General features: G+C 41.0%; 1 protein-coding gene across 2 annotated transcripts in view; it reads left to right on the plus strand.

Moving 5' to 3' along the window:
- The window catches only part of LOC106602849 (solute carrier family 13 member 2), a 63457-nt gene extending 48996 nt beyond the window's left edge, over positions 1 to 14461 (plus strand). For both annotated transcript variants that reach the window (XM_014195783.3, XM_082974375.1), the window contains exons 7-12: positions 2694 to 2903; positions 3061 to 3176; positions 9300 to 9418; positions 9535 to 9696; positions 9896 to 10033; positions 10305 to 14461. In XM_014195783.3, coding sequence (XP_014051258.1) covers positions 2694 to 2903; positions 3061 to 3176; positions 9300 to 9418; positions 9535 to 9696; positions 9896 to 10033; positions 10305 to 10439 — 880 coding nt within the window. In that variant the 3' untranslated portion in view covers positions 10440 to 14461. The remainder of the gene's footprint in view (positions 1 to 2693; positions 2904 to 3060; positions 3177 to 9299; positions 9419 to 9534; positions 9697 to 9895; positions 10034 to 10304) is intronic.
- The last annotated feature ends 1181 nt before the right edge of the window (positions 14462 to 15642 follow it).

The following is a 15642-nucleotide window of genomic DNA, read 5'->3' on the forward strand; positions in this document are numbered from 1 at the left end:
TCAGTGATCTTCAGGTCGGAGCTCTAGAAAGAGACTGAGTTCTCGACTTGGAAATCTGAGTTGGATGACCATTCAAGACGTATTTTCCCCAGTCGGAGCAAATCTTTTTCAGAGTTCCCAGTTATCTTGAACTTACTGAAGTCTGAGATTTCCCAGTTCTGAGTTTCCAGTTGTTTTGAAATTGGCAGAAGTCATGCTGGATTCACAGCATGGCCAATGTATTCAAACTTTTCTGGCCAATGTTGTTGCGTGTGAATGTTTATCATTTTAAGCTCGGAAAAGAGACACTTTTAGATAGATGCTTTAAATCCTTAAACCCAGACTTGGACCACACACACTCTCCAACGAATAGCAGGCAGGGGAAGCAAAATAGTGAGTGCTATGCAATCTTGCAGTTAGCCACTGATCCCTTCCAAACCACTCAGTTGAAATTGTCATTTTCGGTCCAATGGCCGATGAGCACCAATACCTTTTATCTATAATTTCTTGGATGAGCACTTCTAATGTAAATCTATGGCAGCACCCAAGGGGGCTTCAACTGCCTAGCTCTCCCTGTAGATTACGCGGTGACGTAGTGTCCCCATGAATGACAGAACACTGAGCCTATCACGGCGCAACTAGAGAAGATTACCAGCCCCTGCACTCTGTATTTTCCACTGGCTGCCCCTCCACCATAGAAAGCACTAATCTTGGCTAAAATACCTGCATTTTGGAGCTGCCTTACTCAAGAATGAAAGAAAAAGACCATGTGGCTTTATTCACTCAATACATTTGTTTTTACATTGTTTGCAAATTGATGTGTGACACGAATTAATGCCAAAATAACAGGATTAAAAAAAACAACATTTTAAGCTAAACATGTGGGGCTCAAAACAGGTGAACCTCTGCCCTGAATGATGGGTCGCCACTGGCTAGATAGTTAACTAAGTTAGCTACGTTACCGCTGCTTGACTTATTTTCTGCTGCGCTGATGTTGGCTGATCGGATGGCTTCCTCTTTGAAGTGAAGGTGAAAATCGATGGAATAGATTCACATTTCAATGTTCTACGACCTGGCAACACCCTCAGTTAAGACTTCAGGTCTGTTTCGAAATCCTCTGGCTGAAAGTGTTGGCAACCAACACATACATTTGGATATTTTTCCACAGGAGTTTTCACATCATAGGCAGCATTCTCTATTGCTGCCAGCCAGTGCTTAATCTGTAAACCGGGAGGTGCTGGAACAACAAGTGAGCATGAGAGGGGGGTGACCTGGGGACCGGAACACGAGATATTTTTTTTTACCTTGGTAATAAAGCATTGCATGCATATCATCACATTTGCGTAGTGGTATAGAGCAGTAGAGTAGAGGCACTTACAGAAGTTGCACACATGGGATTTTTTTTGTTGCCTTTTATAAAAGTTATTTATGCAATTCTATGTCATTTTACATGATTGGAGACTTAGGCATAATCTTTTTTAATGTCACATTCAAAGCTGGGAACGGGTACTTCCAACTTCAGTGCGTTCAACACAACTGGGAAATCGGGAAAAAACAAGCTCCGACTGGGAAAATTTGTTTGAATGGTCATCAAACTCGAAATTCCAAGTGGGGAACTCTGGCCTCTTTCTAAAGCACCAAATGTCCGACCTGAAGATCACTGACGTCATGATTCGACCTGTTTTTTTTCAGAGTCCCCAGTTGTCTTGAAAGCACCATATTACGTCACAAATGATCAAACAGTCAGGCTACTTTGACACTGACAAACTGATTATCTGAGCTCAATGAAAACGACCTTGTCTTGAATCCATCAATAGCCTAGGTGTGTGGAGACACATATTGTATGCTGCAATATGAGGAGGAAATTATAGTCCTAAAAATGGAGGAGAATTAACAGAGGCAACTCGAAAGAACTTTCACCGCGTTTATTCAAATTTGTGACAATTATTTTTCATGCCATGAGAGGTACCGAGCCGGCCAAATGTGTTCCGGAACGAAACAGTCCAAAACGGAGAAGTGCCGGATCCTGTTCCGGCAGGCTTCAGCTTAAATTAAGCACTGCCGCCAGCCACTTTCGGCTCAGAGGAATATTTCCGGCAGGTAACCAATGAAATGTTACCCCAGCAGCCTGCACTTGCTTGTAGTTTGCACATCCAGGTATTGAGCACCTCAACATGACTAAACTTTACAGTTGTTGTCGACACAAAAATAAAAAGTTCTTCGCAATCTCAAAAGGTCAAATAGGGGGGTGCTTATATTTGTCCTGTAAGTGTGAGGTGTGTAAACACAAGTGTGAGGTGTGAAATGTGTTTTTTTTGCATATCCCGACTCCCGAGACACCCTCTGATGTTCTATGAACGAGTGGCTGGTCCCGTGAGTAACGTTAGCTATCTGTTGACTCCAATTCTCAACTGGATCAACTTCGACAGGAGTGGTACTACATCCTGAAATCGCTATGAATTCCACATATTATGGTTTGCTTACAATCAGAGATGCAGAAACACTGGTATTTGTGTGCAGTGAGGCAATTTTCGACTTTTTATAAATAACAAGTTAATGGACATATACATCGAAGGAGCAGCGGTGAAATATCACTTTAAGAGAAGCCACAGAACAGGATACATTACTTCTAACTAATAGCTCCTAATTCAAATACGTTTGATATTAATTGATTCTTTGAGGTCTCACTCCTTACCCGTGTGTGTCGTTGACAGCATGAAGAAGTCATTTGGCTGCGGGAAGAAGAATGAGGGAGACAAGGAGGTGTTCGCAGTGATGAAGGAGGAGTACAGGAAGCTGGGGAGCATGACCTTTGCCGAGGGGGCTGTGCTGACCATCTTTGTCCTGCTGGTGGTGATGTGGTTCACCAGAGAACCAGGCTTCATGCCAGGCTGGGCCACTGTACTGTTTAACAAGGATGGAGCGTGAGTAGCACACATATACAGATACATTCATGCACACAGGCTGGCGCAGGCAGGCACGCAGTCAGGTGCATGCACGCGCACACAAACACACCAATAAAATGTGAATGTCTGTTCTTCTAACTGAATTCTAAACTCTTTCCCTGTGTGTGTCTTTTAGGTTTGTGACAGACGGGACAGTTGCCATATTCATGTCCACGCTCTTCTTCATTATCCCCTCACGGCCATTCTGCTGTAAGAGTGCTGAGGAAGAGGAGGGAGAGGCTGGGGAGGAAGGTGAGGGGGGGCGGGGGGGTTCAATGAAAGAGACACAATAACAAACACAGTTGAAGTCTGAAGATTACATACAATTAGGTTGGAGTCATTTAAACTCGTTTTTCAACCACACAAATTTCTTATTAAAAGAACTATAGCTTTGGCAAGTCGGTTAGGATATCTACTTTGTGCATGACACAAGTAATTTTTCCAACAATTGTTTAAAGACAGATTATAATTCACGTATAATTCACTGTTTCACAATTCCAGCGGGTCAGAAGTTTACATACACTAAGTTGGCTGTGCTTTTAAACATCTTGGAAAATTCCAGAAAATTATGTCATGGCTTTAGAAGCTTTTGATAGGATAATTGACATCATTTGAGGCAATTGGAGGTGTACCTGTGGATGTATTTCAAGGCCTACCTTCAAACTCAGTGACTCTTTGCTTGACATCATGGGAAATGATGAGCCAAGACCTCAGAAAAGAAATTGTAGACCTCCACAAGTCTGGTTCATCCTTAGGAGAAATTACCAAACACCTGAAGGTACCACGTTCATCTGCACAAACAATAGTACGCAAGTATAAACACCATGGGAACACGCAGCCATCATACCACTCAGGAAGGAGACTCTCTGTCTCCTAGAGATGAACGTCCTTTGGTGCGAAAAGTGCAAATCAATCCCAGAACAATAGCAAAGGACCTTGTGAAGATGCTGGAGGAAACAAAAGTATATATATCAACAGTAAAACGAGTCCTATATCGACATAACCTGAAAGGCCGCTCAGCAAGGAAGAAGCCACTGCTCCATAACCGCCATAAAAAAGCCAGACTATGGTTTGCAACTGCACATGGGGAAAAAGATTGTACTTTTGGAGAAATGTCCTCTGGTCTGATGAAACAAAAATAAAACTGTTTAGCCATAATGACCATCGTTATGTTTGGAGGAAAAAGGGGGAGGCTTGCAAGCCAAAGACACCATCCCAACCGTGAAGCACGGGATGGCAGCATCATTTTGTGGGGTGCGTTGCAGCAGGAGGGACTGGTGCACTTCACAAAATAGATAGCATCATGAGGGTGGAAAATTATGTGGATATATTGAAGCAACATCTTAACCTCTATGGGCTAGGTGGGACGCAGGCGTCCCCCCCGTGGTGCACTCCATCAACAGCAGGTGCATTTCAAGAGCGGCAAATTTGAATCCAAATAAATGTCAAAATTCAAATTTTTCAAACATACAACTATTTTACACCCTTTGAAAGATAAACATCTCCTTAATCTAACCACGTTTTACGATTTCAAAAAGGTTTTACGGCGAAAGCATAAATTTAGAGTATGTTAGGACAGTACATTTACAAGAGTTGTGTGTAATGTTTTGTCAATTCAAAGACAGGGTCACCAAAACCATAAAACCAGCTAAAATGATGCACTAACCTTTTACAATCTCCATCAGATGACACTCCTAGGACATTATGTTAGACAATGCATGCATTTTTAGTTCTATCAAGTTCATATTTATATCCAAAAACAGCGTTTTACTATGGCATTGATGTTGAGGAAATCGTTTCCCTCCAATAACCGGCAGTCAAGTCAGCATCACAAATTAAATAATTAAAATTAGAAAACATTGGTAAAATATTATATTGTCATTTAAAGAATTATAGATTTACATCTCTTGAACGCAATCAACTTGCCAGATTTAAAAATAACCTTACTGGGAAATCACACTTTGCAATAATCTGAGCACTGCGCCCAGAAAAATACGCGTTGCGATACAGACTAGTCGTCATGTTGGGGAGATCTAAAATCGAAAATACTATGTAAATAATCCATTACCTTTGATTCTCTTCATCAGATGTCACTTCCAGGTATCACAGGTCCATAACGAATGTAGTTTTGTTCAAAAAAGCTCATCATTTATGTCCAAAAATCTCCGTCTTGTTAGCACATGATCTAAGCCCGCCGGACTTCACTTCATGAACGAGGGGAAAAAATATATTTACGTTCGTTCAAACATGTCAAACGTTGTATAGCATAAATCATTAGGGCCTTTTTTAACCAGAACATGAATAATATTCAAGGTGGACGAATGCATACTCTTTTATAACGTATTGGAACGAGGGTACCCAACATGAACTCGCGCGCCAGGTGTCTAATGGGCCATCATCGTTCCATGGCTCTTGTTCGGTCAGATCTCCCTCCAGAAGACTCAAAACACTTTGTAAAGGCTGGTGACATCTAGTGGAAGCAATAGGAAGTGCCAAAATATTCCTCAGCCCCTGTGTTTTTCAATGGCATAGGTTTAAAGGTAATACAACACATCAGGTATCCACTTCCTGTCAGAAAATGTCTCAGGGTTTTGCCTGCCAAATTAGTTCTGTTATACTCACAGACACCATTCAAACAGTTTTAGAAACTTTAGAGTGTTTTCTATCCATATATAATAAGTATATGCATATTCTAGTTACTGGGTAGGATTAGTAACCAGATTAAATCGGGTAAAAAAAATTTATCCAGCTGTGCAAATACTGCCCCCTAGCCCTAACAGGTTAAGACATCAGTCAGGAAGTTAAAGCTTGGTCGCAAAATTGGTCTTCCAAATTGACCTTCCAAATGGACAATGACCTCAAGCATACTTCCAAAGTTGTGGCAAAATGGCTTAAGGACAACAAAGTCAAGGTATTGGAGTGGCCATCATAAAGCCCTGACCTCAATCCTATAGAAAATTTGTGGGCAGGAGTGAAAAAGCATGTGCGAGCAACGAGGCCTACAAACCTGACTCAGTTACACCAGCTCTGTCAGGAGGAATGGGCCAAAATTCACCCAACTTATTGTGGTAAGCTTGTGGAAGGCTACCCGAAATGTTTGGCCCAAGTTAACTTCTCTGGGCAAGGTGGGACGTCACCGTCCCACACTATTCAACAGCCAGTGAAATAGCATGGCGCGAAGCAAAAAAATCATAATTTCAATTTCTCAAACATACGACTATTTTACACCATTTTAAAGATACACTTCTCCATAATGTAACCACATTGTCCGATTTCAAAACGGCTTTACAGTGAAAGCAAAACATTAGATTATGTTAGGAAAGTACATAGACAAAAATAACCACAGCCATTTTCCAGGCAAGGATATATGTCACAAAAACCCAAAACACAGCTAAATAAAGCACTAACCTTTGACGATCTTCATCAGATGACACTCCTAGGACATCATGTTACACAATGCATGTATGTTCTGTTCGATAAAATTCATATTTATATCCAAAAACAGCATTTTACATTGGCGCGTGATGTTCAGAAAATGTATTCCCACCAAAACCTCCGATGAAGTACTCATCATAAACTTTGACAAAATACATAATAATTATTTTAAGAATTATTGATACACTACTCCTTGATGCAACCGCTGTGTCACATTTTAAAATAGCTTTTCGGCTAAAGCACATTTTTCAATATTCTGAGTAGAGAGCTCGCCATCAAAGCAAGCTATACAGACACCCGCCAAGTTCTGGGGTCACCTAAACTCAGAATTAGTATTATAAATATTCTCTTACCTTTGCTGATCTTCGTCAGAATGCACTCTCAGGACTGCTACGTCCACAAGAAATGTTGTTTTTGTTCGAAATAATCCATATTTATGTCCAAATACCTCTGTTTTGTTCGTGCGTTCAGGTCAAAGGCATAATGCGCGAGCGTAATTCGAGACACAAAAAGTCAAAATGTTCCATTACCGTTCTTAGAAGCATGTCAAACGTTGTTTAAAATCTATTTTTATGGTATTTTAACGTAAAAATGCGATAATATTCCAACCGGACAATAGCGTATTCATTCAAGAAGAAAAAGAAGGAACGGCGCGCTCGCGGGATCACGCATCATCAATCCCTTCGTCCCCAGGCAGTCCACTCATTGACTGAGCTCCTATTCTCTGCCCGGTTACAGGAGACAGATGAAAAAACTTTCTGAAGGCTTTTGAGTGCAACGTGCAATGTGACCCCACAGACACTATAGTTTCGATAGGGATTAGAAAGAAGAACTACAATTCTCAGATCTCCCACTTCCTGGTTGAATATTTCTCAGGTTTTTGCCTGCCATATGAGTTCTGTTATACTCACAGACACCATTCAAACAGTTTTAGAAACTTTAGGGTGTTTTCTATCCAAATCTAATAATAATATGCATATTCTAGTTTCCGGGCCAGAGTAGTAACTAGTTTAATATGGGTACGTTTTTTCATCCGGCCGTGAAAATACTGCCCCCTATACCTTAAGAAGTTTTAAACAATATAAAGGCAATGCTACTAAATACTAATTAAGTGTATGTTAACCTCTCTGGGCTAGGTGGCACCAAATCGTCCCGCCTACGTAACAGCCAGTTGAATCCTGTGGCGCGATTTTCAAATACCTTAGAAATGCTATTACTTCAATTTCTCAAACATATGACTATTTTACAGCTATTTAAAGACAAGACTCTCGTTAATCTAACCACACTGTCCGATTTCAAAAAGGCTTTACAGCGAAAGCAAAACATTAGATTATGTCAGCAGAGTACCCAGGCAGAAATAATCAGACACCCATTTTTCAAGCTAGCATATAATGTCACATAAACCCAAACCACAGCTAAATGCAGCACTAACCTTTGATCTTCATCAGATGACACACCCGGGACATTATGTTATACAATACATGCATGTTTTGTTCAATCAAGTTCATATTTATATCAAAAAACAGCTTTTTACATTAGCATGTGATGTTCAGAACTAGCATACCCCCCGCAAACTTCCGGGGAATTTACTAAGAATTTACTAAATTACTCACGATAAACGTTCACAAAAAGCATAACAATTATTTTAAGAATTATAGATACAGAACTCCTCTATGCACTCGATATGTCCGATTTTAAAATAGCTTTTTGATGAAAGCACATTTTGCAATATTCTAAGTACATAGCCCAGCCATCACGGGCTAGCTATTTAGACACCCAGCAAGTTTAGCCTTCACCAAAATCAGATTTACTATAACAAAAATGTTATTACCTTTGGTGTTCTTCGTCAGAATGCACTCCCAGGACTTCTACTTCAATAACAAATGTTGGTTTGGTCCCAAATAATCCATCGTTATATCCAAATAGCGGCGTTTTGTTCGTGCGTTCTAGACACTATCCGAAATGGTAAATCAGGCTTACGAGCATGGTGCATTTCGTGACAAAACATTTGTAAATATTCCATTACCGTACTTTGAAGCATGTCAACCGCTGTTTAAAATCAATTTGCAAAATGCAATTTATCTCGTAAAAAAGCGATAATATTCCGACCGGGAATCTGCGTTTCGGTAAATGGAGGAAAAAAAAGAAAGACGGGGGAAACCAGTGCACGCGCCTAAGCCCACTGTCCCCTGATCGGCCACTTGAAAAAGGCGATAATGTGTTTCAGCCTGGGGCTGGAATGACGACATTCAGCTTTTTCCCGGGCTCTGAGAGCCTATGGGAGCCGTGGGAAGTGTCACTTTACCGCAGAGATCCTTTGTTTTGGAAAGAGATGTCAAAGAAAGCCAATAAATGGTCAGACAGGCCACTTCCTGTAAAGGAATCTCTCAGGTTTTTGCCTGCCATATGAGTTCTGTTATACTCACAGACACCATTCAAACAGTTTTAGAAACTTTAGGGTGTTTTCTATCCATATATAATAAGTATATGCATATTGTAGTTACTGGGTAGGAGTAGTAACCAGATTAAATCGGGTATGTTTTTTATCCGGCGGTGTAAATACTGCCCCCTAGCCATAATTAACTTCTGACCCACTGGGAATGTGATGAAAGAAATAAAAGCTGAAATAAATCACTCTACACTATTATTCTGACATTTCACATCCTTAAAATAAAGTGGTGATCCTAACTGACGTAAGACAGGGAATTTTTTACTAGGATTAAATGTCAGGAATTGTGAATACTGAGTTTAAATGTATTTGGCTAAGGTGTATGTAAACTCCCGACTTCATCTTTATCTATGTCTGCAGATTCTGTTCAGTTAAGAAGACTTAATAAGACAAAGTTCAGTTTCACTCTCAAATGAAGAGATATGCCTTGAATATGCATTGTTAATGTTAATTTCACTTATTCCTTCTCTTACTCCCCTCCCACTCTCCAGGTAAGAAGAAGCAAAAGGCCCCAGCTGCTCTGTTGAACTGGCATGTGGTCCACGAACGCATGCCCTGGAATATCATCCTATTGCTGGGAGGAGGTTTTGCTTTGGCCAGCGGTAGCGAGGTGTGTGTGCAGGCATCTAGTTCATAATGCCCTGTATCTTGTCTCTCTCACTCTCACCTTCACCCACCCCCTCTCACTCACCCCCCTCATCTCACCCATCCCATCTGTTTCTCTAGGCATCTGGTCTGTCTAAATGGCTGGGTGAGAGTCTAGCTCCTCTACAGTCCATTCCTCCCTTCGGTATCTCTCTGCTACTCTGTCTGTTGGTGGGGACCTTCACTGAGTGCTCCAGCAACACAGCTACTACCACACTGTTCCTGCCCATACTGGCCTCTATGGTAACCACACACACAAACAGACACATGCACACTTACAGATGCACTCATGCACGAACGAACGCGCACACCCACACGCAATAACGCACGTACGCATGCACGCACATTTGCATGCACACACACAGACACACTCCCGCTCTCTCTCATACACATGTTCAAGTGTGTTGACTGACTGGGTGTGTTCCTTTTTACTTTCCACCAGGCCACAGCTATTGGGCTGCATCCTCTGTACGTGATGCTGCCCTGCACCATCTGTGCCTCGTTGGCTTTCATGTTGCCTGTGGCAACACCTCCCAATGCCATCGTCTTCTCCTATGGAAATCTCAAAGTCATGGACATGGTGAGACCCAACACACAGGTGTATAAGTGCACACACACGAATGGATAGACACAGACACACAACCACAGTAGCTCAGATGGTAGCATGGTGTTGCAACACCAAAATAGTAGGTTCAATTCCCACTGGGGTCACATACACTGAAATGTATGCACAGACTACTGTAAATCGCTATGGATTAAAGTGTCAGCTAAAAGGCATATATTATGTTATTACACATTCAGATACAATAGTGTTTACTGTATACCTGATTTTGTGTTGTTGTGTTGTCCAGGTGAAGGCAGGCTTCATGCTGAACATGATCGGGATCCTGACCATCAACCTGGGCATCAACACCTGGGGAGACGCAATGTTCCAGCTCAGCACCTTCCCTGACTGGGCCAACATCACACATGGGACCAAGCCCTGAGAGGGGGAGGAGAAAGAGGCGGGAGGAAGGAGGAGGATGGAGGGAGGATTTTGATATGAGCACCAAAGAGAGCAAGGGAGAGAGAGAGGCAGGCAGGCAGACAGTACCAGTCAAAAGTTTGGACACACCGACTCATTCAAGGGTTTTTCTTTATTTTTACTATTTTCCGCATTGTAGAATAATAGTGAAGACATCAAAACTGTGAAAAAAAACATATGGAATCATGTAGTAACCAAAAAAAGTGTTAAACAAATCAAAATATATTTTATGAGGTTTTTCGAAATAGCCACCAGTTGCCTTGGTATTCTCATTTGCCTTGGCATTCTCTCAACCAGCTTCATGAGGTAGTCACCTGGAATGCACTTCAATTAACCTCTCTGGGACATGTGGGACACCCGCGGTACACACTATTCAACAGCCAGGGAAATAGCAGGGCGGCAAATTCAAAACAACAAAGATCTCATAATTCAGATTTCTCAAACATACAACTATTATATCCCATTTTAATGATAAGATTCTCGTTAATCCAACCACATTGTCCAATTTCAAAAAGGCTTTACGGCGAAAGCATAACATTAATGTTATGACAGAGCCTAAACAAGAAAACCACATAGCCATTTTCCAAGCAAGGAGAGGCGTCACAAAAACCAGAAATACAGCAAAAATGTATCACTAACCTTTGATGATCTTCATCAGATGACAACCCTAGGACATTATGTTATACAATACATGCATGTTTTGTTCAATGAAGTTCATATTTATATCAAAAACCAGCTTTTTACATTAGCATGTGACGTTCAGAACTAGCATACTTCCGGTGAATTTACTAAATTACTCACGATAAACGTTCACAAAAAACATAACAATTATTTTAAGAATTATAGATACAGAACTCCTCTATGCACTCGCTATGTCCGATTTTAAAATAGCTTTTCGGTGAAAGCACATTTTGCAATATTAGAAGGATTACTTTATCCTATCCTAGGTATTCCTTAAAGAGGTGGGGTTTCAGGTGTCTCCGGAAGGTGGTGATTGACTCCGCTGTCCTGGCGTCGTGAGGGAGCATGTTCCACCATTGGGGTGCCAGAGCAGCGAACAGTTTTGACTGGGCTGAGCGGGAACTGTGCTTCCTCAGAGGTAGGGGGGCCAGCAGGCCAGAGGTGGATGAACGCAGTGCCCTTGTTTGGGTGTAGGGCCTGATCAGAGCCTGAAGGTATGGAGGTGCCGTTCCCTTCACAGCTCCATAGGCAATCAGTATCAATATCCTCTGTTTTGTTCGTGCGTTCAAGACACTATCCGAATGGTAAAGAAGGGTGACGCGCACGACGCATTTCGTGACAAAAATATTCTAAATATTCCATTACCGTACTTCGAAGCATGTCAACCGCTGTTTAAAATCAATTTTTATGCCATTTTTCTCGTAAAAAAGCGATAATATTCCGACCGGGAAAGCGTGTTTAGGTTCAAAGAGAGAGACAATAAAAACATGGGGTCGACTCGTGCACGCGCCTCCGTCCCATTGTCCTCTGATAGAGCACTTACCAAAAGCGCTAGTGTTTTTCAGCCAGTGGCTGGAATTACATCATTCAGCTTTTTCCCGCCTTCTGAGAGCCTATGGGAGCCGTAGGAAGTGTCACGTTACAGCAAAGATCCTCAGTTTTCATTAAAGAGAGCCAAGAAGAACAAGAACTTGTCAGACAGGTCACTTCCTGTAAGGAATCTTCTCAGGTTTTTGCCTGCCATATGAGTTCTGTTATACTCACAGACACCATTCAAACAGTTTTAGAAACTTTAGGGTGTTTTCTATCCAAAGCCAATAATTATATGCATATTCTAGTTTCTGGGCAGTAGTAATAACCAGATTAAATCGGGTACGTTTTTTATCCGGCCGTGCAAATACTGCCCCCTACCCCCAACAGGTTAAGCCAATCAGTTGTGTTGTGACAAGGAAGGTGGCGGCATACAGAAGATAGCCCTATTTGGTAAAAGACCAAGTCCATATTGTTGCAAGAACAACTCAAATAAGCAAAGAAAAATGACAGTCCATCATTACTTTAAGACATGAAGATCAGTCAATATAGAACATTTCAAAAACTTTGAAAGTTTCTTCAAATACAGTCGCAAAAACCATCAAGCGCTATGATGAATCTGGCTCTCATGAGGACCGGAACAGGAAAGGAAGACCCAGAGTTACCTTTGCTGCAGTGGATAAGTTCATTAGAGTTACCAGCCTAAGAAAACACAGCCCAAATAAATGCTTCACAGATTTCAAGTAACAGATACATCTCAACATCAACTGTTCAGAGGAGACTATGTGAATCAGGCCTTCATGCTCAAATTGCTGCAAAGAAATCACTACTAAAGGACACCAATAAGAAGAGACTTGCTTGGTTCAAGAAACACAAGCAATGGACATTAGACTGGTGGAAATCTGTCCTTTGGTCTGATGAGTCCAAATTTGACATTTTTGTTTCCAACCGCCATGTCTTTGTGAAACGCAGAGTAGGTGAATGGATGATCTCATGTGTGGTTCCCACCGTGAAGCATGGAAGAGGAGCTGTGATGCTGTGGGGGTGCTTTGCTGGTGATACTTAATTCAAGGCACACTTAACCAACATGTCTACCACAGCATTCTGCAGCGATACGCCATCCCATCTACTTTGCACTTAGTGGGACTATCATTGGTTTTTCAACAGGTCAATGACCCAAAACACCTCCAGGCTGTGTAAGGGCTATTTGACCAAGAAGAAAAGTGATGGAGTACTGTATCAGATGACCTGGCTTCCAAAATCACCCAACCTCAACCCAATTGAGATGGTTTGGGATGAGTTGGACCGCAGAATGAAGGAAAAGCAGCCAACAAGTGCTCAGCATTTATGGAAACTCCTTCAAGACTGTTGGAAAAGCATTCCAGGTGAATCTGGTTGAGAGAATGCCAAGAGTGTGCAAAACTGTCATCAAGGCAAAGGGTGGCTACTTTGAAGAATCTCAAACATAAAATATATTTTGATTTGTTTAACACTTTTTTGGTTACTACATGATTCCATAGATGTTATTTCATAGTTTTGATGTCTTCACTATTATTCTACAATGTAGAAAATAGTACAAAATTAAGAAAAACCCTTGAAGGAGTAGGTGTGTCCAAACTTTTGACAGGTACTGTAAATGTGGACTGACAGGCAAACAGAAAGTCAGACATAGAAAGAGAGAGATAAAGTGAATGGGAAAGGAAGATTAAGCACACACACAACGCTGAAGTGACAATGAACAAGTACACCAGCTACAGTATCTTCTCCTTAATTTAGGACAGTTTAGAAATAAGATACCATATACAATATGGTTGCAGCTCTACCTTGCCCTCTGATAGGCTAAGTCTGCTGTTAAAAGTGCCTAGGTGGTCAGGGTAAGGGGCTAGGGAACTAGGGTATAACATTGCCCCCAAGTGTTCATTACATGTAATTGTAAATCTGGTGAAGCGGAATAGGGTTGAACGGTGCTTCAACACAGCAGTGCACTCCTTTGAATTGAGTCAGTCCCAGACAAGGATATCCTTACAACGAGACTACTTCTTAAAGCAAGCATTGTACAGGAATGTATATATATATATATAGCATATAAGTATAAGTAGGTGTCACAACGTCCACAGAAGGTTGCGCCTCTCCCCGGTCGGGCGGTGCTCAGCGGTCGTCGTCGCCGGCCTACTAGCTGCCACCGATCTATGTTTCTGTGTCTTTTGGTTATGTCTGTTTAGGTCTGCACCTGTTCTGTGTTAGTTAATTAGTGGGGTACTTAGTTTGTCTGTTTCGTTTCGGGATTTGTGCGGGATTGTTTATTTGTCATGCCTTTTGGGCATGAAGGGGAATATTGTAATTTCCTTATTACGCTGCGTCGTTTAGGCATTAGGGTTGCCGGGCTGCGTCCCGTCCCTTAGTATTTTTGGAGCTGTTCTCCTATTGTATTATTGTGCACACTGCCTTGTTGCGGCATTTTTTCAAGGATTGATTAAACGTGTGTTTCACGGACCTTTGTCTCCTGTGCCTGACTTCACCCCTCCTGCTATCGAAGTTTTTCGTGACAGTAGGAATGGGGACCGAGTGGCGCAGTGGTTCAATCCCAGGCTGTCACACAACCGGCTGTGATCGGGAGTCCCATATGGAGACGCACAATTGGCCCAGCTTCGTCGGGGTTAGTGGAGGGTTTGGCCGGGGTAGGCTGTCATTGTAAGAATTTGTTCTTAACTGACTTACCTAACTGTAAAAAATGATTTGTTGTTTCAACTTATTTCCAGTGATCTAGTTCCTTGGCCTTTTTCAAGCTCAGAGTACTTCACATTTCACGTTATCCTAGCTTTTATGACATTTATTTTGACTAACAATAGACTGTTAATTTGATGTTTATTAATTGTTCATTTAATAATATTATTTGAATCAACTTAAACCTTTTATAACAATAAATGTGGAATTCTAATAACTAAAGCTACATTATTGTTGACAAATAAGGCAGTTAAGTACACTGCTTCATTTCAGTGTAACTTACGATTCTAATTCGAATCAACTTAAACATTTATTACATCAACAATCAATGTTGAGTTATAATAGCTAAAGCGACATTTATGTTGACAAATTAAAAACATTTAAGTCCACATCATCATGTCAGTATAACCAACCATTTTTTGTTGAGTTAATTTCACATTTTGTTAAGTCAACTTTCAATTAAGATACTGTAACTAGTAATACAGTTATCATAACTACATTTAAAGTTTACATAACAAAATGGTCTATGCAAGGATAACGTGACATGTTAAGTGCTCTGAGCTTGAAAAAGGCCACGCAACTAGATGAGTGGAAAATAACAAGTTGAAACAACCTTAAAGCTAGAGTTATCTGAACTAAAGCCAGTTACTTCAATTCATAAGGGTTAACCATTTGCCATTATAACTTACTATTCTGAGTTTAATCTTTTTCCAATTTTGTTATGTCAACTTTTAAAAGTTATCATAACTAGTAACACAGTTATGATAACTACATTTAAAGTTTACATAAAAAAATAGTCTAAGCTAGGATAATGTGACATATTAAGTGCTCTGAGCTTGAAAAAGGCCACGCAACTAGATGACTGGAAATAACAAGTTGAAACAACATTCAAGTGTGAGTTATCTGATTTAATGTCACATTTAAAAGAGTCAAGCCTACGTCATATTGAG

Source organism: Salmo salar, chromosome 04, assembly GCF_965601325.2.
Source record: "Salmo salar chromosome 04, fSalSal1, whole genome shotgun sequence".
In the NCBI taxonomy this organism is placed as follows: domain Eukaryota; kingdom Metazoa; phylum Chordata; class Actinopteri; order Salmoniformes; family Salmonidae; genus Salmo; species Salmo salar.